General features: G+C 48.0%; 1 protein-coding gene across 14 annotated transcripts in view; it reads left to right on the top strand.

The window, feature by feature from the left end:
- EPS15L1 (epidermal growth factor receptor pathway substrate 15 like 1) overlaps positions 1-23,963 on the top strand; it is a 93,006-nt gene that overhangs the window by 9,843 nt on the left and 59,200 nt on the right. For 11 of the 14 annotated variants that reach the window (XR_014143726.1, XR_014143722.1, XR_014143727.1 and 8 more), the window contains exons 2-8: positions 13,451-13,492; positions 13,670-13,759; positions 14,217-14,264; positions 15,987-16,082; positions 16,743-16,805; positions 19,618-19,743; positions 23,399-23,458. Coding sequence is in view for 11 of the 14 variants with exons in the window: in XM_081814815.1 (XP_081670941.1) it covers positions 13,451-13,492; positions 13,670-13,759; positions 14,217-14,264; positions 15,987-16,082; positions 16,743-16,805; positions 19,618-19,743; positions 23,399-23,458 (525 nt within the window). In the remaining 3 variants the exon portion in view is untranslated. Of the gene's footprint in view, positions 1-13,091; positions 13,268-13,450; positions 13,493-13,669; positions 13,760-14,216; positions 14,265-15,986; positions 16,083-16,742; positions 16,806-19,617; positions 19,744-23,398; positions 23,459-23,504; positions 23,693-23,963 lie in introns of those variants that run through there. The other 3 variants (XM_081814842.1, XM_081814823.1, XM_081814851.1) reach the window with 3 other exon arrangements.

Genomic DNA, 23,963 nt, shown 5'->3' with positions numbered 1-23,963 from the left:
TGCTGAGTGGTGGAGCTGTGTCTACCCAAGCATCAACCTCTCTGCACCCATCTCACACACTCCCTCCTGAGGCTCCATCAAAATCTTACTCATTCTGTAAACAAACAAACAAACAAATAAGTTTATTTAAAAAAAAAAAAGTTTACGGGAGGCCTGCTTACAGAGCCAGCATTGCAAGAGGTAGAATAAGTGTGAGACTTCTAACTCACCCCCTACCCCCCCCAGAATTGAAAATGTAGGAAGGAGGTGCCCCAGTCATTAGAGTAGCCTTGACAAAAACTGGACATTAAGAAATGTCCCACTTGTAGGTTTGGGGCTATGGAAATGTGGAGGAGAGAGGGACTCATTTCAGTTGGGGGGAGTTGGGGAGGTTTTTAAAGCAGGGGGTTGGTTGTGGGGCTGGGAGGTAATTGGCCTCGAGCAGGCACAGCCCCCCACCCCAGGCACAGGGAATAATTTGTGCCCAGACAGGGAGCGTCCGGTGCACAGTATGTAGAGAATCTGCCAGAGCAGGAAGGAGAGCAGGGTCTAAGTGCTGTGCGTGCAAATCTGAGTATCTCTGAGCGGGCGTCCAGGCGAATGCGTGTGTGGTGGGGAGCGGGGTGGGAGTAGTGAAATTAGCCCAGCAGGGGCAGGGGATGGCTGTGGGGCACCTCGAGAGCTAGGCTAAGGGTTGGAACCTTATACTCTTCCGCAGCCACAGAGCCTTTTCCAAGCAGTAGAGTGACCACGGGAATTCCTCTCCCTGCTCCTGCCAGCATGTTTGTTCTTCTGTATTTGTTCCTTGACCAGACCACGATGTTCCGCTCCTCCTTGGTAGTGGTGACTGTCTTTTGCTCACCATGGAATCCGGGAGTCTACTGGGTACCTGGCACCTAGAGGACCCAGGCTCTGTAGAAGAGCAGTGGGTGCCGGGAGGCTAATGATGCCACCCTCAGAGAGGAGGGGAGAGGCATAGAGCTGACGACCCGATCCTCCTAGGGATCCCTGAGTCCTGGGCAGTATGCCCGCTTATGGGATGGCAAAATATCGGGCCAGAGCTCAGCACATGGCAGAGACGTTGGAACCCCAGGGTGGCTGATCTAGGAAAGGAATTTTGGGAAGATTCAGGGCACACTTCGGGAAAGTTGGAAGCACTGTGGGAAGTGGGCATTCTCAAGGAAGGCAGTAGGTGCCCTGCTGTGGAGGGGCCCTTACTGCTGAGCTGTCACCCCTGTGAGTCTGTTCAGGGCCTGGTCCACTGTGCAGAGGAAGGAAGGACAGAATGGACAGGGGCTGTTCTCTGAGAGGCTGGGAAGAGCGATATCCAGGGAGGGCTCTGGGGAGGCCTGGTCCGCTTTTGATCTTAAGCAGCATTTTTGGGAGAACAGGCTAGGATCTGCTCCCTGCTCCACCCAGGCTGTCTGGGCAAGGTCCCGGGAGCTCCTTATTGTCCGACTCTTTCCAGTCCCATCCACCTGTCCTCTGTGTGGCTGCACTCAACCCCATGCCCCTCCCTACATGCCCATCCCCTGCTCCCTTCAGGACCCTGCTCCCTTGGTGTTTCCCCACCAGTGGTGCCACTTTCCATCCATGTTGCAGGCTTGTGTATCCCCAGGGCTTCAGTGCAGGTGCTCCTAGGCATGCTTGTTGTCTTGTATCCCCTTGGGCAGGCTCAGCTGGGGCAGTGGCAGTCTCCCTGCCCTCACAGGTGCATGTCTGGGCTGCTGAGTGCCCCCGCCACCCCTGGCTGTTCCTCCCAGCACTTGGCAGCCCTCCGTGTGCATTGTCATGTGTGATGACATCCTCCTCCAGACTAGGACCTCCGAGACACTCTGTAGAAACTGCTTGACTGGGAATGAGATTTCCACCTCCACGTCCCATAGGGACATCCCAGAGAAACATGTTTAAAGGTGTGTGTTTAGGCACAGTGAGTGGCTGCATTCCTTCGCCTCATCCCCCTGGAGGCCTACCGAAGTCCTCCCTGCCGCTGCCCTCCCCCCCTCCCCCCCCCGGTTGCTCCCCCAGTCACCCACTCCGCGTAGCTAAGTGCATATTCAGTTCACTGGCTCTTGTGCACGTCTGCTCAGGTCATCACGGGGATCATGTTCTGGGCTTCTTGGCTGGGCGGGCACAGACCCTCTTACCTCACTGTGTCCACCCTTCCTGGCTGGCTGAAACCGTGCTGAATGATCCGAAGTCCCTGCCGGCCCCCTCTGCCCTGGAGTCCACCTTGCCCATCCCTGACCCCTGGCTCAGGCTCTGGAGGCTTCGGCTGTGCCTCCTGCTGTCATAGCTCTCACATCCCGTGGTACCTTGTGCTGTAGTCATGCGCTCACTTTGCCTGCCTGTCTCCCCATCTTGAGCCCTAGAGCTCTGTCTCACACCCTTTTGTATCCTTGATTCTTCCTCATAGTGCGGACTTAATGGATGTTTGTTGAATGAGTGAATGAATGAATTTATAAGTCCCAAGGGCAGACCACTCTTTCAGGAAGTTTTCTGTGAAGAGTAGGTGGGAAGTCAGTAGTCTGAAGTGGAATGGCCTGGGGGGACATTTCTAGAGATGGGTGCCAATGTCACATGGGAGCCGGTGGAAGGAGAGGACGAGGAGGAGAACGGGACTGTAAACAGTCGGCATTGGAGGAGTGCTCGCCCCATGCCAGTCTCTGGTGCTGGGAATGCACAGCCTTATTTTCCAAATAAGACACAGAGCGGCTGCTCACCCTCCCCAGGGTTGCACAGCACTCTGGTGGTGGGGTGGGACTTGAGTCCACATCTGTCTGGTGGCATTGTTGACCTCTGTGTGGTTCTGCCCCACCCCCCGTGCTAGGAGCACCAGGCCAAGAGGTGTGGGCGGAGACCTTCGGGACTCAGTGTAGGTTCTGCCTCCTGCAAAGGATGGTGTGTCAGGGTGGGAAGGTTGCCTCAGGTGACCTCGATTTCTCTTTTATTTCCATTTCTGGTAGACAGGGCCAAGAGCAGTGGTCTCCTGGGAGCGCTGAAGCTTTTACACCTTGATCTGCATTCCTCCTGATAGTTACTGGCCTTGAACTCACTCTGGCTGTCTTCGCCTTGACGCTTCAGTGTGTGTCTCAACTTTCGGGCATGGTTCTCTTGCTCTTTGGTTCTCCTTGTAGGTGGGGATTGCAGGCCTTACCCCGACCCCCACCCCATGTCATGTCCCCACCTCAGGCCTTGAGGTCCTAGTGGGTTGGACGGAGGCCCCGCATGCTGTGCTGAATGGCAGGTGCACATCTTCAGCTAGTCCTTCGTCATGGCGGTCATTTGGGTCCCCAGAGAGAATCCTGTATCTTCAGATCCCTCTTCTTGTATGTGGCTCTTTGTCTTTCCTGTCTTATTTACAAAAGCAGTGTGCATTAATGTAGATCATTGGTGAACTCAGAAAGCCACGGGTGTGGAGCAGGGAACCAGTTCACTGGTAGGAATCAGTGTTAGCATGTGGCGTCTGTCCTGCCACATTTAGGCCCATGTGCATATGTGATCGCTGTGGGCTTACCAGCCAGGTCATCACTGTGTGTGCTGGTTTGGGCCCTCCCTTTGCACTTAGCAAATACCTGACGATCATGCCCCACTTGGAAATGTTCTGCCCTTGCTGTTTTACTGCTGTGTGGGATCCTCGCCTGTTTTTAACCTCTGCTGTCACCCATAGTCCTTGCCCTCCAGCAGGGTGAACTGATACAATGCTCTTGCCTTTCCCCATCTCCTGCGTAGTTGGTCACTTCCTCGGGGTAGACCCCCAGGGGGAGACCTTACAGTAGCAGACGGGTGTGTGTGTATGTGTGTGTTAAAGAAGTGCTAGTTTTGGGACTCCTGAGTGGCTCAGTCAGTTAAGTGGCTGCCTTCAGCTTGGGTCATGATTTAGGATCCTGGGATCGAGTCCCACATCGGGCTCCCTGCTCAGTGGGGAGCCTGTTTCTCTCTCTGCCTGCCGCTCCCCCCTGCTTGTGTGTGCTCTTTCTCTGACAAATAAATAAATAAAAATTTAAAAAAAAAATAAAAGTTAAAAAAAAGTGCTAGTTTTTATTGTTTGTCAAAAGTATGCACTGCTGGTGATAAAGCTGCTTTTTGTTTATCGTACTTAACACTTGAAGTCGCTTGTACCATTAGGATCCTTGCCAAAGCAGAAACATACCAAATGTTGGTCTTGAATTATGTAAGATTTTTACACACACTCAAAGTAGAGGGAAGAGTTTAATGAACTCCCATGTGCCCACCACCCGTTTACAGCAAATGCCGTGTTTTGTTTTTTTTTTTTTTAAAGTAGGCTCCATACCCAACGTGGGGCTTGAACTCATGATGCTGAGATTGAGAGTCATATGCTCTACCGACTGAGCTAGCCAGGCACCCAAACAAATACTGTTCTCTCTGTACTTGTCTACCATCCCTTGACCTCCTCTGCCATATACATCTTTATTTCTGAGGTTTTTATTTTAAATCTCAGAAATCGGGGTGCCTAGGCGGCTCAGTCGGTTTGGTGTCCCAACTCTTGATTTTGGCTTGGGTTGTGATCTCAGGATTGTGAGATCAAGCCCCGGGTTGGGCTCCCCACTCAGCAGGGAGTCTGCTTGAGATTCTCTGCCCCTCTCCCCCATGCTCTTGCTGCTCTCTCTTTCTCTCTCAAGATAAATAAATCTTAAAAAAGAATAAAATCTCAAATTATATTTCAGTTTGCATCTCTGACAAGAAGACCATTTTTCTTTACATAACCATGGTGCCATATCAACACCTTACGCATTTAATCATTCCTTAGTATTACTCCATCAATACCCAGTCCATATTCAGTATTCTTTCCCTGAGTGTCTCAGAATGTCACCTTGTTATTTGATTGTGAGGTCTCCTGTCTCTCTCACTCTCTTTTTAGAATGTATTTTGAGATAATTATAGATTTACATGCAGTTGAGGAAAAATAATGCAGAGTGATCCTGTGTATTCTTCATTCTGTTTCCTGCAGTGGTTAACACTTTGCAAATCTGTAGTACACCATCACAACGAAAAGTTTGACATCGCTGCAGTCAGATGCAGACCGGTTCCATCCCACACAGGGATCCCACCTCTTGGCCCTTTTAGCCATTCCCATGCCTTCCTTCACCCCTGGCACCTGCTAATCTGTTCATTTCCAGAATTTCAGCATTTTAATGATGTTATATAATAGTCATTCAGCACATAACCTTTGGAGATTGGCCTTTTTTACTTAGTATAATCCTCTGGAGATTCTTCTAGGGTGTTGCACATATTAGTAGTTCATTCCTTGGCATTTTTCATTGCCAAGTGGTATTCCACAGGGTGTGTGTGTGGGGGGGTCACAGTTCATTTAACCAATCCCCCATCGAAGGGGACATGTGGTATGTTTCCAGTTTGGGGCAGTTATGAATCAAGCTGCACTAAACATCTGAGGACAGGATGTTATGTGAACCCAAGTCTTCATTTCTCTGGATGAATGCCCAGGACAATTGCTGGGTCTTGTGACAGTTGCAGGCTTAGTTCTTTTTAAGAAACTGCTGAACTGTTTTCCAGAGTAGCTGTACATTTTTACCTTCCCACCATCAACGTGCGAGTGATCCAGTTTCTCTGCATGCTCACTGGTGTCACTGTTTGTTATTTTCGCCATTCTGATGGGTGTGTGGTGGCATCTCCCTGTGGTTCTGATTTGCATTTCCCTAATGACTAACATATGCTGACCATCTTTTCATGGGCCTACTTGCCATCTGTACGTCCTCTTGGGTGAAGTGTCTCTTCATGTCTTTGGCCCGTGTTCTCATTTGATTATTTGCCTTTTTTTTTTAAAGCAAACTCTGTGCCCAAAGTGGGGCTTGAACTCACTACCCCAGGATTGAGTCGCATGTGCCACCCACTGAGCCAGCCACGCACTACCCCGTCCCCTCCATTGTTTGCTTTTTGTGCCTTTGAATTTTGACAGTTCTTTGTATATTTCAGATACTAATCCTTTGTCAGATCTGTGATTTGCAAATATTTCTGTGACTCAGCTTGTCATCCCCTTACCAGGGTCTTTCACAGAGCAAACATTTTTCATTTTGATGAGGTCCAATTTATCAGTTTTTCCTTTTATGAGTCAGCCTTTTGGTATCAAGTCTAAGAACTCTTTGCCCAGCCCTTGATCCTGAATATTTTATTCTGTTTTTTTCCCAAAAGTGTTATTCCATTTAAGTTTTTCCATTTAAGCCTGTGACCCATTTGGAGTGAATTTTTGTAGAAAGTGTGAGACTTGGGTTTAGGCTTATTTTCTTCCTCCGGATGCCCAGTTGCCTCAGTGCCGTATGCTGTGCAGGCCTCTTTCCTCCTGAATGGCCCTGCACCTCTGTCAGTAGTCGGTCGGGTACACCCGTGTAGGTCTGTTTCTGTGCTCTCTGTTGTGTCCCATGGCTCTGTGTGTCTACCCCTTCATCACCGCCATGCTGCCTTATAGCGAGGCTTGAAATCAGGTAGACTGATTCCTCCCACTTTATTTTTCTTCAAAATTGTTTTAGCTATTTTGGTTTCTTTGCCTGTCTCTATACATTTTAGAAGAATCTTATTTTTATCTACAAAAAATCTTGCTGGAGTTTGGTAGGAATCAAGTAAAACCTGCATTTCAGGGGTGTACACATTAACTGTGCTGGTTATTGCCCTCCAGAAAAGCCAGTTGATCATCTTCCCACCCACAGGGCCCAAGATGCTCGTTCCCACCTTTGCTGACTCTGCCAACCTGATGGCAAATGCTGGTGCTTCAGTCTGTTTTGCCGTATGGAAGTTGAACATTTCCCCCAACTTTGCTGTGTCTTTTCTTTCTGAATCTCTTTTGTCTTATACGTTGCTCATTTTAAAATTAGGATATATTTTTTCTTGTGATTTATAAAAGCTGTCTCCCACATCTCCTTCTCTCAGCAGGGTTTACCTTAGCTCTGGTTTAGAAACTTCTCATGGGACAGTTGGAGAGAGCTGTCAGTTCCTGGGAGGTTAGAGATGCCCCAGTGTTTTCTGATGTTTTTGAATGCTGATGAGCTAAATCCCAGGTTCCTCAGCCACAGAATATGACTGTGCACGTTGCCAAGATGATGGCTTTGCAAGCAGTGAGGGCAGCCAACGCTAAATGGAAGGCAGAAACGTAACGACTATTAAGTGAGCACTTCTTTAGGCTGCGTTATTATTATTATTATTATTATTTTCAGTTTTATTTATTTAAGTAATCTCTATACCCATGTGGGGCTTGAAGTCACGACCCTGAGATCAGGAGGTGCATGCTCTTCTGACTGAGCCAGCCAGGTGCTGCATGGGCTGCATTTTTCTATCAACATCTGGTTTTCTAAGTAGAAACTCAGACCAGGATGTCTTTGGGTGTTATTTGGCTAATTCTTGCAAAACTTGACAACTTGATTGAAAAATACACCATTTCATTTCCCTGATGATGAGTGATGTTGAGCATCTTTTCATGTGTCTGTTGGCTGTCTGGGTGTCTTCTTTGGAGAAATGTCTGTTCATGTCTTCTGCCCATTTTTATTTTTTTAATTTTTAAAAAATTTAAAAAAGATTTTATCTATTTGAGAGAGAGAGAGAAGTAGACTCCCAGCTGAGCAGGGAGTCCGACATGGGGCTCGATCCCAGGACCCTGAGATCATGACCTGAGCCGTGGGCAGATGCTTAACTGACTCAGCCACCCACGGGCCCCATCTTCTGCCCATTTTTAAATTGGATTATTTGGTTCTTTGGTGTTGACTTGTGTAAGTTCTTTATATATTTTAGATACTAACCCTTTATTGGATATGTCATTTGCAAATGTCTTCTCCCATTCAGTAGATTGTCTTTTAGTTTTGTTGGTTGTTTCCTTTGCCGTGCAGAAGCTTTTTATTTATTTATTTTCAAAGATCCTTTTATTCATTATTTTTATTTTAAAGATTTTATTTATTTGAGAGAGAGAGTGAGCACAAGCAGGGGTAGTGGCAGGCAGAGGGGGAGGGGGAAGCAGGCTCCCTGCAGAGCAGGGAACCCAATGCGGGGCTCCATCCCAGGACCCTGGGATCATGACCTGAGCCGAAGGCAGACACTTAACAGACTGAGCCATCCAGGTGCCCCAGAAGCCTTTTATTTTGATAAGTCTGAACAGTTTATTTTTGCTTTTGTTTCCCTTGCCTCAGGAGACCTATCTAGAAGGATGCTGCTATGACCAGTGTCAGAGAAATTACTGCCTCTTCTATTGATCTTTAAGGTTTTAGGTCTCACATTTAGGTCCTTAATCCATTTTGAGTTTATTCTTGTGTATGGTGTAAGGAAGTGGTCCAGTTTCATTTCTGCATGTTGCTGTCCAGTTTTCCCAACACCTTTTGTTAAAGATATCTTTTCCCTATTGAATATTATTTCCTGCTTTGTTGAAGATTAATTGACCATATAATTGTGGGTTTATTTCTGGGCTTTCTATTCTGTTTCCATTGATCTGTCTATGCATTATATCTTTTTGTGCCAGCACCATACTGTTTTGATTGGTACAGTTTTGTAATATAACTTGAAGTCTCAAATTGTGATACCTCCAGTTTTGTTTTTCAAGGTTGCTTTGGCTATTCAGGGTCTTTTGTGGTTCCATACAAATTGTAGGATTGTTCTAGTTCTGTGAAAAATGCTATTGGTATTTTGATAGGGATTGCATTAAATGTGTAGCTTGCTTGGGGGTGGTATATTTTAACAATATTTGTTCTTCCAACATCACTCATCATCAGGGAAATGCAAATCAAAATCACAATCAGATATCACCTTACACCTGTCAGAATGGCTAAAGTCAAAACCACAAGAAACAACAAGTATTGGTGAGGATGTGGAAAAAGAGGAACCCTCATGCACTGTTGGTGGGAATGCAAACTGGTGCAGCCCCTCTGGAAGACAGTTATTGAGGTTCCTCAAAAAATTTAAAGTAGAACTACCCTACAGTCTAGTAATTGCACTACTGAGTATTTACCCAAAGAGTACAAAAACGTGAACTTGAAGGGATATATGCATTCCTATGTTCATTGCAGCATTATTTACAAAAGTCAAACTATGGAAACAGCCCAAGGTCCATTGATAGATGAGTGGATAAAGAAGAGGAGGTATATATACACAATGGAATATTACTCAGCCATAAGGAAGAATGAAGTCTTGCCGTTTGCAACGACACGGATGGAGCTAGAGGGTATTATGCTAAGTGAAGTAAGTCAGTCAGAGAAAGACAAATACCACATGATTTCACTCATATATGGAATTTAAGAAATAAAACAAATGAAAAGAGGAAACAAAAGAGACAAACCAAAAAAACAGACTCTTGACTACAGAGAACAAACAGATGGTTACCAGAGGGGAGGTGAGTGGGGGCAGGGGAAAGAGGCAATGGGGATTAAAGAATAGTTATCTTGATGAGCATTGAGTAATATATGGAAGTGTGGAATCATGATATTGTACACCTGAAACTAATATAACACTGTGTGCTGACTACAGTGAAATTAAAAAAAAAAGGATATAGGACAGTAGAAAAGAAAAGGTAAATACAGCTGTTATGGGGTCTTGGCTTTCTGGGGGAAATGACAAGTTGCACTGGTTTTCAAGTCAGTTTATACAGTTGAGTTGAGTCTTGCACTCTGACCTCTTGTGTTGAATAAAACGCACCATCACGTAATCACGTGCATGCATTTTCCCAAGGCTGCCATGCATGGGAGGCTGTGCTGTGACCCAGTGCCCGGCTCTGTCATGCCTGGGCTATTTTTGCAGCGTACAAAGTAGGTTAGGGCCACGTGACTTGGGCGCTCCTCTGGCTCTGTGGCTCACTGGCTCTGTGACCCTGGGCAAGGTACCCTCAGTCTGAGCACCTGTAAATTGGGGCTAACAATATACCTGTGCCAAAGTGTTGTTGGAGCATTAAATGAGGTACTAGATAGGAAACCATGAGTGCTCCATAAATGTGACCCTCTATTTATCAGAGCAAGGAATTAAACTTTTTTCCAAAAGTCTTAAAAACTGGTTTGCTTTAAAAAATGCCATTTTTGAAATGAGCAAGGCTGGCAATCATTGCTTTGTTTGGCATGAAAGCACACCCTTTCCTGGGAGAGTGGGAATTCTCCTGGTTCCAGGCATAAAGATTTAGGAAGGGTCCTGCCTGTGGACAAACGCGGGGGTCAGAGCTGGATGGGCTCAATCCTAAGAGGTTTTGGAGCTGCTAGAACCCCAATCTTCAAAGGATTTCCCCTCCAAAGGGGTTCTGCTGTGTTCTTCATCTCAAGCTGCTTTTCTCCAGCGTTAAAATTGCATGTGCTCACGTGAACTGTGATGTTTTAAAGCCCTCGCAACAGAAGGGTGTGGACTTGTTCTGGGTTCGCTCCCCTTCCCTGTTGCCCCCCCCCCCTTGTAAATTGCATCTAGGTTGGAGGACAGAGCAGAGAGACCACAGAAACTTTTCATGTTATCTCTGAATATTTTAAGATATGATGAGCAACTGAATGGTCAAATTGAACGTTATGATAGAACCTCATCAATAATTCAGTCACTGCAAGTTGAAGATGGCCCCTTAGCAGAGTGGGTTGGCGAAGGAGATCGCCATCCTGGGCTGGCTGTGTCCTGCTTCCATTTTCAAAGACCTCGCCCAGTTCTCTGCAGCCTCTTACTCTCTGCAGCTTTCTTACACTGAGCGCCTCATCCCCCCGGCCCGTTTCCTTTCTGGCTGTGCCCCAGGCTTGGCCCTGGGCTCTCTTTGGGGTCAGACAGAGGTGAAGAGCTCTGGTGTCCCCTCTCAGCGCGCTCTGTCCCAGCAGCTGTAGCACTCCCTCTGGGAGCCGCTGCCGGCACCGGTGAGTGGGTTGTGACAGAGGTTCTCTGCCCAGGAGCTGACCACGTAGACCGCCTGTCACTGGGGGATTCCTGGTGTCAGTTGGCAGCAAGTGTCTTCAGCTCTGTCTCAGTGGCATATCGGGCAGCTTGCAGACGTGACTCCCCCATCCCTGGGATGAGGCGGAGTGGTGAGAGGAAGTGCCAACTAGATCTGGTGTTCTCCCCTTTCCCCCCTTCTGCTTTTGCAGTAGCTGAAGTATGAGTAATCGCATTGAAGCTTCTAACTGCGGTCATTGTCCCAGCTTAACTAAATTGATTCCCAGAGAGAGGAATAGTTGAGGCACACTCTTGTGGTTTCCCGTCACTTGTGGATATGTGGGATTGAAAGCTGGCCATAGGGGCGCCTGGGTGGCTCAGTCATGAAGCGTCTGCCTTCAGCTCAGGTTGTGATCCCAGGGTCCTGGGATCAAGCCCCGCATCGGGCTCCCTGCTCCGCGGGGAGCCTGCTTCTCCTTCTGCCAGTCCCCCTGCTTGTGTTCCCTCTCTCAGTGTGTCTCTCTCTGTCAAATAAATAAATAAAATCTTTTTTAAAAAAGGAAGGCTGGCCATAGACCCATCTGGGGGGTGAGCCCTTAGCACAGACCATTGGAGCTTTGGGTCTGGTGCTTCAAAGGCTTTTCCAGATTATTCAGGGTCTTGTTTTTCTTGATTGTGGATCTAATAGCTCAGAAGCATTTGGGAAGTTTGAAACAGTTGTTAACTCTGTATGTCCCAAATACCCCTTTTTCACTGGAATTTTAGTAGCTTGGAAACCTCTTTTCTTGCCTACCCTGAGATCTTTTAAAAAATCCCACTGGAAATGTATTTCAGACCAGAGCCTCTCTGATTGTTGGTGGGAAGGGGACCTTTGCCGTCAGGGTGGAGGCCTCTGGGCTTGTGCATTCCATTCCTGTGAGCCGGTGGCAGGCGATGTGCTGTTGACCTGGTCACTGTCACCTTGTTACCTTGACGAACAGCCAGCCTGACTTTGCTTCATCTGTCCGCCTTAGTCTTCTGAGGAGATGTGCTTTGGAAGCATGCCCGAGTTTTAAACCTGGGAGGTCACACGAGGTGTGATGGCGGGCACTGCTGTCTAAGGTCTGAAGGAGCTGAGAGTGACCGACCCCCCCAGCGACCGGGTCAGGCCAGCGCACCGGGCAGGAGGAAGCAGCCTGCCCAGCAGGCGCCATAGCTGTGTCCTTAACCTCTCGATCCTTCTCCCAGGTGTAATCCCCTTTTCTTTCTCAAGCCATGGCTCCTTGTCACCCAGCCTTGCTTTCCTTTTCATGTTGCTCTGTGTTTAGTTTTCTCTGCTTTTTCAAGATCCCCCCTTTCTTTTTGTTTTGACTTTCCTCTCTCCCCTTTCAGGTCTTCGTGCTCTTTTCCTTCTATTTTCATTCTGTCTTGGCGGTGTTCTCTGTACTTTCGCTTCTTTATATGCTCACAGGTGTTGGCATCTCCCAGAGAAGCTGACCATAATCTCGGCATTATTTTTAACCTGAAGGGAGTCTCTTTATGCCACGGCGGTATGCAAGTGTTGGGCTGGTTCAAATCCGGTGATTGTAACTGGAAGGAACCCACCTCTGCCAGTTTGATTCATTATGAAAAATCACAAGACAGCATTCAAAGACTTTTAAAACACAGTACTCCCACCTCTCATTCAGGCCTCGCTTTCCCTGTCCTTCTTGTCTTTAGTGGTCCTGTTCTTCTATATGATTAAGCATAATTGTGTATTCTTCACTTTGCTCCCTAAGTCAATGGCAGGCTTGTGGACTGCTGTTTCCCTTCATGCGGCAAAACACCAACATGTGTAAGCCTTTAGAGCTGACATTGTAGTGGCTGCTTAATTCCTTCCCCAGGTGACACCTCCCCTGGGGGACGGCTCGCTGAGGTCGGGCAGAGAGGCTGTGGACACAGTGCAAAGTGTGAGGGCTCGGCCGCCAACCAGGCCGGATCCAGACATGGCTTCAGTGAGCCACATGACCCGAGAGCGGGTGCTTACCTTCTCTGAACGGTGATGTCTTGGGGATCTGATGGCTGGAATGTGGAGTGTCTTCTGTGCCGAGCCGAGGACTTTGAACTTCCTGCCTGCCACAGTAGGAGTGGTCACTGGCCAGCCCTCTCCCAGCGTGGGCCAGTCAGTGTGCATCCCTTGGTGGCTGGTGGCGGACAAGATGGGTGGGGACGAGATCTGGGGCAGAGAAACCAGTCTGAAGCTTGCGTGTCTGGTGATTCGTGATGACATGCAGAAACTCCTGTTTGGATGCTGGAACCAGAGAACAGTCTCAGAGGAGAGGGTGTCTTTTCCCTCTGAGCTCCTGGACGCATTGAAATCCCCTCATTTGGTGAATGGAAGTCCCCTCGGCTGCTGCTGCTTCCTGAATACCAAGTTGTTTGTGTAGGAATTAGGACTTTGAAAGAGCATTAGCGTTTCTCCTTCCCAGACTGAGTAAGTATGTGAGATCTGTGTCTAAAAACAAGCTGCAGTCTGTGTAGAGAGGACGTTTAAAGTGCACACATTTTGATTTTCACTGTTGTACATTTTGGTAATGGCTCTTTGAGGGGATGGCATTTTTTTGTTTTAGGGCGGGGTGTGTCCACTTTTGACCAGTGTCTGTGGTTTTGTTTACAGATTCCCACTGGAAATCCATTATATGAATCTTATTATAAGCAGGTAAGTTTCACTGGTGTCTTTTTGGATTGAATTAGAGAGGGCGTGTCTCAGCAGGCACAAACCTGAGTAGGAGCCCAGTTGGGTCCCTTTCTGTCCTCCAAGTTATCAGCCAATAGCCAGTGGGCTGTGTGCTGCTTTATCTGAGGCCTTATCTCAAGAGTTGTTCCCCCATTCTAGGTAGACCCGGCATACACAGGGCGAGTTGGGGCGAGTGAAGCTGCGCTTTTTCTAAAGAAGTCCGGGCTCTCAGACATTATCCTTGGGAAGGTATGTGAAGACGGATAGTGACCTCTCTTCTGAGGCTGCCCTCAAGGCTGCCCCGGCAGGCGAAGGCCAGACCCCTCTTCCAGGGGATGTGCCTTCTGGGGAATGGGTTGGCCACTGTGAGCCTCTCAGGCTGTAACTGGTGGTTATCCCACTTACTGCTTGGGCAGCAGACAAGAGGCCTGAGTGCTTTGGGGATCTTGACAGCTTATGGGTTTATTTTGGCTTTGGAGCCGAGTAGACCTGGGTATTCTCTAGGCTCTGCCACTGACCAGCTGTGTGCCCATGGGGGTGGGGGCAGGTCCTTCACCTGTTGCAAATTTGCCTCCTCACCCACAGCTCAGGAATGGCCACTCCAGCCGACACGTAAGGCCCACACGCAGTGGCAGTTGTTCCTCTTATGTGAATAAATGGGCAGTGACTGGCAGGTGCACTCATGAGCATTTTTGTGTTTCCACAGATATGGGACTTGGCGGACCCAGAAGGTAAAGGGTTCTTGGACAAACAGGTATATATATATACAAATACACACAGAGCAAGTGGAGGGGCTTGGGCCAGAGCCCCGGAGGCTGGGTCACGTCTGCACTTCCTTCCTTGTTATTGCCGCGGACAAGTATTACTAGACATGAGTGTGGCCATCAGGCTATTAACACGGCAAGGTTTCATTTACTTGTGTGCTTACAGGTGATGAAAATGTTTTCAAATCGATCTATTTTGAAATAATTTAAGACTCCTGGAAGTTGCAAAAGCAGTCCAGAGAGTTCCGGTGTATCCTTCCTCAGCTCACCACAGTGAGAGCTGCTCATGTCACCATAGCATGACGCTCAGAGGCCGGCTTGGTGCTAAACTGGAGGCCTTGCTCAGAGGTGGCTGGTTTTACATGGACTTTTGGGGGGGGGTTTTGGTGTGTATAGTTCTCTGTAATTTTATTGCACAGATTCATGTAATGACCGCCATAGTCATTATGACACAGAACTGCCTGGCCCCCAAAAGAATCTCTCTCATGTTGCCCCGTGGCAGTCACACCCTAACCTTGGTTAGGTTCCTTCTGGTTCCATCTCCAGCATGATTTTGTCATTTTTGAGAATGTTCTGTAAATGGAAATTTATAGTACTTACACATGCTTTTAAATTGGTCATATTTTAATTTAGTTCAGTTTTTCCCCAAACTGTATCCCAAGGGATGCCATTCCTGGTGTCCTACTGTCCATGATCTGATCCGCTGGGAAAGCACCATCAGCTCTTCCTCCCTTCCTTGAGATTCACATGGTACGTCTGCATGTTGAAAGAGTCTGAGGACCTTGTGGACGAGAAACCTGTTAACTTTGTCTAATGCAGTTCCCAGAAACTTCTTACATCCCCTTTTCTGTACACTCCACTCAGGCATTCTGTGGACATCAGTCTGAGAAAGTCCGATCTAGCGTGTGTCTCTTTGAAGACGTTTTTAAAACTCTGATTGTGTTTATAGCTTTAAAACAGTTCATGTTCTCAGGCTATTTGATCAATTAAAAAAAATTAGGTGATGCTCTGTGAGTCCACTAAGCCTGTGGCATGGCCGGCTCTGGGTTAGGAGGAGGGCAGGGAAGAGCAAAGGCCCCTGATGGCCTAGTTCAGGTCCTTTGTCCCTGCCTGGGAGGTAAGGTTCACATCGGGCCGGGGGGGCGAGTGGGAGAGGCTATCTTCAGCAAGGCCAAGGGATCACAGTGAGTCGTGACAGTCAGTTCCCAAACAACTATTTCAAACCATTTTTAAAAAGTCAACACATATTTGAATCATCATTTATTTATAATCTTAAACTCTAGTCTGCTGCTTATCTAATCTAGCATTTTCCTAAATGTTGGGAGCTCGTTATTGCTTAAAATACATTTATTTAAGGGGCGCCTGGCTGGCTCAGTCGATAGACATGTGACTCTTGATCTCAGGGTCGAGAGTTCAAGCCCCATGTTGGGCATAAAGCTTCCTTAAAAAATAATAAAGGTATTAAAAAATATACTCATTTGAAATTTTGGATTGTCCAGAGTGCAATGGACTGAGTCCATTTGGCATATTCACAGTGCTCCCAGGGGGACCTTTTGCACATTAAGTCATTGCATATGACTTTTGCACATTGAGTCTTCATTGTTGCAGTGAAGTGAAATTCCTCTCTCCCAAAGCCCGAGGCTGCAGACAGCTCTCCCCCTCTCATCGCCAGCCGGCTAGTGTTTACCCCTCCCCCTTTTTTGGATTTGCAGGGTTTCTATGTTGCACTGAGACTAGTGGCCTGTGCACAGAGCGGCCATGAAGTTACCTTGAGCAATCTGAATTTGAACATGCCGCCGCCTAAATTCGTAAGTGTCAAAATCCTTCGGTTCTTCGCGCTCTTCTGAGATCATCTGTCGATCTGTGTTTTTCTCTCTTTTTTTAATCGAGATGGAATTCATATAACCTAAAACTCGCCATTTTAAAGTGAACAACTTAGTGACATTTAATACATTCACAGTGTTGTACAACTGGCCCCTCCTACTAGTTCCAGGACGTTTTCATCACCCCAAAAGGAAACCCTTTACCCAGTTAGTAACCCCTCATGGGATCCCCCTCCCCCAGCCCCTGGCAGCCATTCATCTCTCTGTCTGTATGGATTGGCCTGTGGTGGGCATTTTATGGAATCATAGATCTGGCTGCTTTCACTCATCGTAATGTTTCCAGGGATCATCCGCTCCATAATGGGTGTCAGTGCTTGGTTCCTTTTCATTGCCACGTCAGACCGCATTCTGTGGTCGGTCCATTCCTCTGGTGGTGGACATGACAATTCGTGTTTGGGGATTTGTTTGCACACCTATTTTCAGTTCTCGGAGCGGAATTGCTGGGCATGTGGTAGTTCTTGTGTTTAACTTTTTGAGGCTTTCCCCATTTTGAAAGCACTTTGACGTGTGTGTCCTTAGCACAAACATGTCCTCCGTAGTTGAATTCCGTGCCAGCCACAGCCGAGTGTTTCTTTTCCTTTCCAGCACGATACCAGCAGCCCTCTGATGGTCACGCCGCCATCCGCAGAGGCCCATTGGGCTGTGAGGGTGAGTGACCCCCGGCGGCGCCCCTCAGCCGTCCTCCACGTGCAGTTGTTTTAGCCACTTACGGTGTTCAAACGCTGCATGGGATGATTGTACCTGGCCTGTTTCAGAGTGAGTTTGCCACAGAATTTAACCAAGACACTCTTTCAGATTAAAATCTTTAATGGCTGTGACCTTTTTGGACATTGCCCTACTAAGGCAGTTAGCTGAGTTTCAGGCGATGGATTATTAAAATTTTACAGTTATATTTTGCATTTCCGGGTCATGCTGTGTGGTTTTTGCTGCCTGGGTTGGTTAATCAGGATAGAAGGGCCAGTTGTGAGAACTTGCAAGCTTGAAAACCTCTAAGGTATCTTCATAGCTCTCGCTTTTATTTCTAGCCAGTTCATGCGTTATTATTCATTCCTTTCTGTTGCTGTCATTGCTTTTGGAAAAGCTTCTCTCAGTACCTGAGGGGACAGCCTCCATGTCCCAAGTCTTTCTAGAAGCAGCAAAGAAAGACACAAGCGATACTCTCTAATACGATAACCTCTAATAACCTCTAATAGGTACAGAATCAGTCCTAAAGAAAATGCATGTGGGACATGGAGATGGTCCCCAGATACTGAGACCTCTTCACTCCTCAGTTGTAAGGGGATTGTCATATTTCCTCACTTCTAGTTGGCTTAAGTACTGACATTAATAACAGTCTTGCTATAAAATAAAGACACCCCCCCCCCCCCCGCCCGACCTCATACATTTGTCCTGTTTTTCTGTTCTGTCCTTGGAAGGGTTTGGAGAAGGGGAGGTTTGGCCAGGGATAGGGCAGGAGACAGCCTCATGTGGCCAAGGAATTGTGGAGTCACCTCTGGGAGCAATTGAGCACTTTGCCGGCAGCAGTCACAGTACCAAAGGAGTTCCTTCTTTGTAGTCCAGTTGCACGGCACCTACATCGAAAAGAGCTGCTTTGTTGTGGAAAATGATGCCAGAGAGCTCTTAGTCCTTGAACTGTTCCAGTCCCTTTCTGGCAGGGCTGCATTGAGGCCTCCCGAGAAGGGCTGGTGCCAGAGGAGGCTCCGAGGCCTCACGTAGGAGGCTGGGCAGGAATGGTGCTGTGATGGGGGTAGACTGTTTTCAAGAGAGATTCAGCCATTTCAGTCAGAGAAACAGTGACAAAGCTGAAGTGCCAAGTGTTCTTTTCCGTTGGGAGAGCTGCTGGTCTTTGAGCTGGTGGGTAGAATTTGAGACACTCGAGGGGGACACAGGGTGCTCATCTTCTCGGGGCCTTGTGGGTGCAGTGTCTCTGTGTGCTCTCCTTTCTGTGTTCTTATTTTCTTTTTAATTGTGGTGAAATATAGGTGACAGGAACTTCACCATTTGACCATTTTTTTTTTAAAGATTTATTTTAGAGAGAATGCACGCATGTATGCATACACACATGCATGCACGTGGACGCGAAGGGCAGGGAGAGGGAGAGAGAGAATCTCATGCAGACAGTTTAGAGAGAGAGAACACACGTATGCGCACACACACACACATGCACGTGGACGGGAAGGGCAGGGAGAGGGAGAGAGAGAGAGAGAATCTCAAGCAGACGCCATGCTGAGCAGGTAGCCCAATGCGGGGCTCGATCTCACAACCCTGAGATCATGACTGGTCCGAAACCAAGAGTCAGACACTCAACATTACTGAGCCACCTGGCACCCCCATCTTGACCATTTTTAAGCATATAGTTAGTAGCGTTAGGTACATTCACACTGTTGTGCAGCCATCTCCACCATCCATCTCTAGAACTTTCTCATCGCTCCAAACTGAAACTCTGTCCCCATTAAACACTAACTCCCTCCTGCCCCGCCTCAGCCCCTGGCGCCCACCAGTCTGCTTCTTGTCTCTGAGAGTGTGACTCCTCTAGGGACCTCATAGAAGTGGAATCACAGTACCTGTCCTGTGGTGTCTGGCTTATTTCATTCAGCATAATGTCCTCAGGGTTCATCCCTGTTGTAGTCTGGGTCAGAATCTCTTGTTTTTTGAGGCTGAAGAATATTCCATTGCGTGGATGCACCACATTTTGGTTATCCATTCTGTCAACAGATGCTTGTGAGGGTTTCTTAGTGCTCCCGTGGCTCCAGCTTGTGGGCAGAGCAGGTAGTGAGGGGTCTGCCCCCCCCCAGGTCCAGTCACTGTGGATTTTATTTCTGGAGGAGGGCAGACTGCCCCTGCCCAGACCCGCCTCACCGACGGCCCCTTGGACACACTGCCCGCATTTCGTATTTCACAGTAGCCGTAGCTGCTACTTTGCATTGTAAGTCCCGTCCAGACCTCTCTGTTCACAAGGAGCTTTTATAATTTATTTTTTTACTGTGAGAGGATTTCCTGTTCTTAAAGTTGATTTTGATAATTGGTTGCTTAAGTCTTTGGTTTATTTTTATATTTGGTTCTTGAGTTCTTTTAGTTCTGTAGGTTGACATCCAGATTTAGTTGTTTGTCTTAAAGAACGAAAACCCATTCACACTTGCATCTTTCTCGTCTTAGTGAGCTCCTAGGAGGGAGGGAGGGGCGATCTTTGTCTCCCAGACAGCCCCTGTGGTGGAGAGCGAGGCCCATGGCCAGGTCCTGTCTCCTCGTTGACCTTGGCCACCAAATTCGTAGTTGCCAGGGAGCTGTTTCCTTCAGGGCAGATGTTCACTCTGGAACTGCTATAAGACATCCTGTGCTTTTAGGCAAGGCCAGTGGCAGGTCCTTGCCTGTTTTCATTCAGCTTTGGGTCAGAGCTCATTTTAGACTCTCCCACAGGCACCCTTTTTTTAACTCACTCAGGCTATTCCTTTCCAACTAGGTGGAAGAAAAGGCAAAATTTGACGGAATTTTTGAAAGCCTCTTACCCATCAATGGTTTGCTCTCTGGAGACAAAGTCAAGCCAGTCCTCATGAACTCAAAGCTGCCTCTTGATGTCCTGGGCCGGGTAAGTGGTGCTCTCACATCCTGAACTGCTGCTGACTTCCATCTGCCCCAAGCTTGCTCCCCACACACACGTATGAGGCTTTACACACGGCTATGCACCATCAGGGGCTTTGTAAGAGCCGATGTACGTGGAGAACTTGCTACAGTCAAGTTGGCTTAGGGCCTCATGGATGTGGCTCACAGATGCTCCCCAGCCTGTGGGAAGATGCTGGTGTGGGCCCATTGCATGCCTGGGGAGGCAGCTTCAGAAGTGAGCTTGCTGCCCAGGGCCCAAAGATGGGCAGAGGTGAGATTTGAACCCAGACCTGGGATGTCCCCTACTCCGTGTGCTTCTGGGGAGAAGTATGGGAGTGTATGTCTAGAACTCTTTTCTTCTTTTCTTTCTTTTTTTAAGATTTATTTATTTTAGAGAGCGTGAGTTGGGGGGGCAGAGAGAGTGGGGAGAGAGAATCTCAAGCAGACTCTGCACCAAGCGTGGAGCCCAACACGGGGCTCAATCAGACCTGAGCCGACACCAAGAGTCAGATGCTCAACTGACTGTATCACCCAGGTGCCCTCTTTTCTATTTTTAATTACTTTTCTTCTGCCTATGAGCTTAAGGTAAAGGTACTTTAAATTCTGCTGCAAGTTTAGAAAAAATTTTATGCATTCTCTTTAAAAAAAGGCCCTTAGTTTTGTTCCTATTAAATACAAGTTTTTTAGATGCAGCTTTTTATTCCAGACTGTCTTCCCTCCAATGAGGTTTGCATCATGGCCCTGTGTGTTTGCTCTGTGCACAAAGCCCAGTTCCACAAGGCTGTCCGTACTGAGTTCCCTGCTATGCACTGAGAAGGGATGGATGTTGTCATCTGTCTGGACTGGATCACAGCGAGGTGGCAGGCACAGACCCAGAGCAGGGGACTGAGCATAGTCCCTGCTGCTCCAGGCGACACCTGTGGGTCTAGCTCATGACATTTGGTAGAACCTTTGGGAAAGGTACAAATTCCTGTCCTTTGGATTCACCTAATAATGTTTCTGTTCGATTATGACTTTTGTGGACACTGGCCCATTTGATAGGACCCAGGTAGAGCCTATCTTAATACAATATTTTGAAAGAAGGCCACTAAGAAAGGGGAATCTCTCAAATCCCTTTGTTCCCTTTTGGCTGTGACCTGGTGTAGGCGGAGCTCTGTGTTGGGGACCAAGCATCTTTACAAGGCATGAGTTTTAATTGCAGCAGGATGGGGCTACCCCGTCCTGCACATTACGTGCGTTTGTCAGTCCTTGCAGAATACCTGACAACTGGATGTAATCCTGTTGTAGAGCCAGATCACGAACAAGACAGAGAGACTGACAGAGGTGGAGTGTGCTTCATGAGAAAGGGAGCTGTGGCTGGGAAGGGTGCATTGTGCAGATCTTCTGCTGGGCTCCAGGTCTTGTGGCACACGGGTCACTTCTCATCTGCTTTTCTGCACGTGCCAGGCTTATGTGCACCCATTCAAGCATGTGCACATGCATCCACATCCATGCACCCATCCACCTGTGTGTGCGTGCATCCATATCCATGCACTTATCCATACCTCCGCACACATGCATCCATATCCATGCGTCTCTCCACCTGTGCGCGCATGCATCTGTATCTGTGCACATCCGAATCCATGCACCCATCTGTATCTTCGCACACGTGCATTCATAGGCACGCACCCATCCATCTGTGCACCCGTCTGTCCGTGATGCACCAGTGCACTCGTGCATCTGTGCCTCTCTGCTTCTGTTCGTTCATCTGTGCTTCCATGCACCGACCATCCATTCAGTCATTCAGGAAGGTTGGAGTCTGCTTGGGGCCAGGCCTTTTGCTGAGCACCGGGAAGATGGGGATGAAATTAGATATAGTCCAGGAGAGCAAATAAATAAATAACAGTTAAGATCATAATATTTATTTATCGAGGGCTTCCTACATGCCAAGCCCCGTTATAGCACTTTGCGTGAATGAAGTCCTTCAGGACTTGAAACCACCTTGTTATGGATGGCGTCCCTTCCATTTTCTAGATGAGGAAAAGGGGGACTTCAGAGTGGCCAATAAGCCTCTCAGGGTCTCACGGAGAGGAGAATGAAGCCCTAGGTGGTCCCCAGAGCGTTCACTCTTCCTGGTGACCCCCTGCTGCCCATTGCCTCCCTGATATTGTGGTTCTGCCCAGTGAGGACAGTGGCAGAGGGGAGGTGCCTGACCCGCCAGAGCAGAGGGGTACAGGGCAGGCAGGGAAGGCTTCCTAGAGTAGGCACTTCTGGATTGTGTCCTCAAGAGAAGAAATGGGTGGCTGACGATGGGATGGGAAGGCCAGGCGCATGACAGCATGAGGAGAGGCGTGCTGGGGAGGGCTGGTATTCTTACCAGCAGTGTTTGGAGACAGTTCTGGTTGTCCTGCCTGGGTTGGGTGTTGTTGGCATCAGGTGGGTGGAGGCCGGGGACGCTGCTCAACATCACTTGGGCCCAGGTCAGCCCCACCACAGAGAGTGATGCAGTCCCAAATGTCAGTGGTGCTGAGGTAGAGAGGCCCTGGGCAGGGAGAGGCATGGAGCCAGGAAGTCTTGTTCTAGTCCTAGTTCCCCGAGCAAGTGCCATGTCTTTGAAAAAGTTACTCTTCGTGAACCTCTGTTTCCTAAATTGAACCTGGTGGCATAAAGCACTCAGCCTGATACAGAATGCCTCCGAAATGTCATCTCTCTGCTTGAAGGGACTGTGAACACTTTGGGCTCCCTGGAGAGCAAGGTGGAGTCCCTGGAAGCTGGGCTGTGGTGCAGGGACCTGTGTAGGGCACAGGGGGCTTCATGTGCCAGTCTAGGGGACAGTCTCAGAGTGTATTCTAGAACAGTCCCCATGGTAACCCTGGGGAAAGGATTAGAGGCAAAGAGGCCAGCTGGAGGCTCTGGCCTCTGTGGAGTATTGGAGAGGCCCAAGTCAAGGACAGCAGCAGGGCTGGGGAGGAGGACCTGCCCATGAGAAATATCCCTGGGCTGATGTCACTCATGATTGACTGAGAGGGGACCAGCACGTGAAGCACAATGTTTGGACGCTAAGGTATCTGCTTAGCTCTGGGCACTGGCGCTGTGCGCAGCGTTGTCCGAGTCGGCAGGCCTGCTGGTTCGGGGTGGGGCTGACTTGGGTCAGGAAGCTAGTGCTTTGATTGTACTTTAGAAAATCTGGCACCTGGCCTTTTACCCAGAATAGGAACCTATACCTGTCTGCCTCATCTTCAGGGTGCCAAGTGGGCCAAGCATACTTGGTGGCACCTGCCTCACCATCCACCAATGGTGAAGGCACGCCCACAGCCCTGCACAGCGTGAATGGTGGTGGGGGGCTTGTGTTCGGAGCAACACCTGTGCCAAAACCAAAGCATCTTTTCTAAGAATTCCTGGTAAGACGGTAAAGAGAAAACCAAGGTGGACGTGTTTATAATTATGATCATTTGTTAGAGAAAGTGAACATAATATAACAAAAAGGATCTTGGAATTGATGATACTTCATCAGCTAGTGGTTTTTCAGAGAACCCACCGACTGATTCTCAAATGCATTTTGATTGCCTTGTCTTAACCCTGCTAATCACCGAGCACTCAGAATCTGAGTTCTGGCAGGCATGCTTCCTTCCCCAGTAAGCCTTGCTCTCTTTCCCTTGCAGGTCTGGGACCTCAGTGACATTGACAAGGATGGGCACCTGGACAGAGATGAGTTTGCTGTGGTAGGCCCCTGCTGTGACTCTCTTTTTCCACTCTGCTGAGGAAGGAAATGTTTCTCGAGTCGTGTTTTTTTTTTCTCTGATTTTTAAAAAGTGTTTATTTTGATGTACTTTGGATTTAAAGAAAAGTGACAGTAATACAGAGAATTCTTCTGAATACCCTTGAGTCACATTCCCCAGTGATATTATTTTACCACATTGCTTTATCCTCCTCCCTCCCTCTCACGCCATATGCATGTAAGTATACACACACCTAAAATTTTCCTTTGAGCCATTTTGGAGTCGGTTGCGGACACCATATCTTTTTGTCCCAGAATACTTCAGTGTGTATTTCCTAAAACCAGGGAATTCTCTTACATACCTAGTGTCCAATTCAAAATCAGGAAATTAACATTGACAGTGTCTAATTTATCATACTATTTTGTGTCTTATCGTATAGCTTCTGTGTTAATATGTCGTTATGTATTACCTAAGAATATTATTCAGACCTTGCCAGTTGTCCCTAAAT

This window comes from Leptonychotes weddellii, chromosome 1 (assembly GCF_054177405.1).
Source record: "Leptonychotes weddellii isolate Sample4059 chromosome 1, ASM5417740v2, whole genome shotgun sequence".
Classification (NCBI taxonomy): domain Eukaryota; kingdom Metazoa; phylum Chordata; class Mammalia; order Carnivora; family Phocidae; genus Leptonychotes; species Leptonychotes weddellii.
Note: the sequence above shows the minus strand (reverse complement) of the source record. Positions and strands in the feature narration are given on the sequence as shown.